At 48.4% G+C, this 3483-nt stretch overlaps 1 protein-coding gene across 1 annotated transcript; it reads left to right on the top strand.

Moving 5' to 3' along the window:
• Nucleotides 1-211: 211 nt before the first annotated feature.
• Nucleotides 212-3480, top strand: LOC311122646 (somatostatin-like receptor.1; the record flags this gene model as incomplete). The annotated part of the gene is made up of 3 exons (XM_084196986.1): nucleotides 212-586; nucleotides 1916-2302; nucleotides 3355-3480. Coding segments are annotated over 3 exons (888 nt in total), but the record flags the coding sequence as incomplete, so codon positions are not given.
• Between the last annotated feature and the right edge of the window lie 3 nt (nucleotides 3481-3483).

The raw sequence follows: 3483 nt of genomic DNA, 5'->3' as shown, positions 1-3483 counted from the left end.
CAGTTTCTCATCCTCAGATCCTAATCTCAACCATTACAGGAAAGAACACAACACCTTTCAACCTCAAATCCCTTTTTGACTTTCTGATTTATTTGATCAGTTAATTATTTTCAATGTGTCTTCTTGTATGTGCTACTGCAATTCAGCTTTTAGCTACCATAGTACACATGAAATAACTAAAGTAAGAAAATATACACACCCTACATCCACTATGGAGCCTCTGGACAGGACAGGCTGGATACCGTTCTCTGGTGACCCCAACACCTCCACTCCCAACCTGGGATATCCCTACCCCTATCCTGGTCCTGGTCCTGCAACCCCATCCTTCCCCTCCCCCTCCCCCTCCTCCTTCCCCAACTCCTCTTCCAACATGTCCAGTCAGAGTGTCCCGTTCCAGGGGAGCAGTACCCTGATGACTGCGGTCATCTCCCTGACCGTGTTCGTGGTCGGCCTGATCGGTAACACCCTGGCCATCTATGTGGTTCTGCGCTACGCCAAGATGAAGACCGTCACCAACATCTATATCCTGAACCTGGCAGTCGCAGACGAACTGTACATCCTGGGACTTCCCTTCCTCACCACCCAGGTAGCCTAGAGGTTAGAGGTTAGAGACTAACTGTACATCCTGGAACTTCCCTTCCTCACCACCCAGGTAGCCTAGAAGTTAGAGGTTAAAGGTTAGAGGTTAGAGACGAACTATACATCCTGAGGCTTCCCTTCCTCACCACCCAGGTAGCCTAGAGGTTAGAAGTTAGAGGTCAGAGGTCAGAATTTAGAGATTAGAGAGCGCAGACAAACCTTCCATTCTGGGACTCTCCTTCCTCACCACCCCTGTAGCCTAGAGGTCAGAGTTTAGAGGTTAGAGATGAACTGTACATCCTGGGACTTCCCTTCCTTATCAACCATGTAGCCTAGAGGTCAGAGTTCAAAGGGCGCAGACAAACTCTCCATCCTGGGACTTCCCTTCCTCACCACCCAGGTAGCCAAAGGTTAGAGTTTAGAGATGAACTGTACATCCTGGGGTTTCCCTTCCTCACCACCCAGGTAGCCTAGAGGTTAGAGATCAGGGGTTAGAGACAAACTGTACATCCTGGGGCTTCCCATCCTCCCTACCCAGGTAGCCTAGAGGTTAGAGGTTAGAAGTTAGAGGTTAGAGACACACTGTACTCCCTGAGGCTTCCCTTCCTCACCATCCAGGTAGCCTAGAGGTTAGAGACACACTGTACTCCCTGGGACTTCCCTTCCTCACCATCCAGGTAGCCTAGAGGTTAGAGGTTAGAAGTTAGAGGTTAGAGACACACTGTACTCCCTGGGACTTCCCTTACTCACCATCCAGGTAGCCTAGAGGTTAGAGGTTAGAAGTTAGAGGTTAGAGACACACTGTACTCCCTGGGACTTCCCTTACTCACCATCCAGGTAGCCTAGAGGTTAGAGACACACTGTACTCCCTGGGACTTCCCTTCCTCACCATCCAGGTAGCCTAGAGGTTAGAGACACACTGTACTCCCTGGGACTTCCCTTCCTCACCATCCAGGTAGCCTAGAGGTTAGAGACACACTGTACTCCCTGGGACTTCCCTTCCTCACCACCCAGGTAGCCTAGAGGTTAGGGGTCAGAGGCTAGAGGTTAGAGGCGTGGACCAGTGACCAGAGGGTTGTCGGTTTGAATCCTAGCTCTGACAAGGCTAAATCTGGTCGGGAGTGAGGGTAACTGAAAGGTTTCTGGCATCAGTGTCCAAGATGCCATCTCATCTCTTGCCGTTGTGCCCTTAAGCAAGGCACCTAAGCTCTAAACGGCCCTCTGCGCCAACCTCTGTATCTGTGTCTCTTTCTGAGGGGTTTGAATAAAGCAGAAGACAAGTTTCCGTTGGACATCCTTGTACAATAAAGTAATCTCCTCCTCCTCCTCCTTCCAGAACGTTCTCTCCTACTGGCCGTTCGGCTCCTTCCTGTGTCGCGTGCTGATGACCGCTGACTCCATGAGCCAGTTCACCTCCATCTTCTGTCTGACCGTGATGTCTATTGACCGCTACCTGGCCGTGGTCCACCCCATACGGTCTACAAAATGGCGGCGGCCGCGAGTGGCGAAGTTGGTGAGCGCCGCGGTGTGGGCGTTGTCATTCGTGGTCGTGCTGCCCGTGGTCTTGTTCTCTGACGTTCAGGACACGTTCAACTCGTGTAACATGAGCTGGCCGGAGCCGCAGGATGTGTGGTCGACCGTGTTTATACTGTACACGGCTACGCTAGGGTTCTTCGGACCGCTCCTGGTCATCTGTCTCTGCTACCTGCTCATCGTGGTCAAGGTGGGTGGTCAAAGGTCAAAGATCATTCTGGAATCTTCTATTGTTTTGCTTTAGTTGTTGATACTACTACACTGTTGGAGCTAGGAACACAAGCATTTCGCTACACCCACAATAACATAAATATGTGTATGTGACCAATACAATTTGATTTGATTTTGATTTGATCTTCATTTGTCATGTATTCTTCTGTGTTTCTCTGTTAGCTACAGTACCATTGTTTTGGGTGCTTGTTGTGGTCAAGGTCTGTGCATCATTAGAAATGTTTGGTCGTTTTAACTCTCTGACAGTGTATGTTTCTGTCATTCTTTCATTTGGTCATTAAAGCTTCTCTGTGTGGTTGTTTTGTGCAACAAGCTCTCACAGTCTCACGCCAGAATTAGACCTTCATCCATGTTTCTCTACGTCAAATTTCGAAGTTGTTCCAAATGTCAAATTTTGAAGTGTTTAAGGTTACGTTTAGGCATAAAACTCAGAAATCTTAAGGTTAGGCATTAACTCCGAATGGTTAAGGTAAGGGTTAAGGTTTGGGATAGGCTTAAAACAAAAATAACTTCCTATTGCTGGATTTGAACATGCAACCTTTTGCACCAGAGGCAGAGGCAGAGGCTTACCCCTATCTACCATCTCCATCCACAACACCCTAGCAAAACCAAAACCTACTTGAAGGTAACAACGCTCAATGGCGCCCCTCGTCATCTCCCGACCTCCTCAGACATGGATGGACGTCTAATACTGACTTGTATCACGGGTGACCTGGCTGGTTTTGTGGTCATTGTCTTCAAGGTGTGTGAAAAAGCATTCTGGAATCGTCTTTTGTTCTGTTCAGTCATTCCAACCATTCTTTTTGGTGTTGGTTCCATTCTTTTGGTTGCCATCTTTTGATATTGACCTATTGCGTGCAAGAGAGTTTCTGTTGAAACTTTCCTTTTTCTAATTTGCCATGTTCATATGTTTTAGAATAGATTTGTATAACATGCTAATATTATCATCATCATCACCACCATCCTCCTCCTCCTCCACCATTACCACCACCATTTTGTTACCCCCTCCAGGTGAAGTCTTCAGGTGTGCGGGCGGGCTTCACCAAGCGCCGGCGGTCAGAGCGTAAGGTGACCCGTATGGTGGTGATCATCGTGGTGGTCTTTGTTCTCTGCTGGCTCCCCTTCTTCATCATCAACATC

The sequence above is a fragment of the Coregonus lavaretus genome (assembly GCF_964263955.1).
Source record: "Coregonus lavaretus genome assembly, contig: HAP1_SCAFFOLD_7726, whole genome shotgun sequence".
Classification (NCBI taxonomy): domain Eukaryota; kingdom Metazoa; phylum Chordata; class Actinopteri; order Salmoniformes; family Salmonidae; genus Coregonus; species Coregonus lavaretus.
Note: the sequence above shows the minus strand (reverse complement) of the source record. Positions and strands in the feature narration are given on the sequence as shown.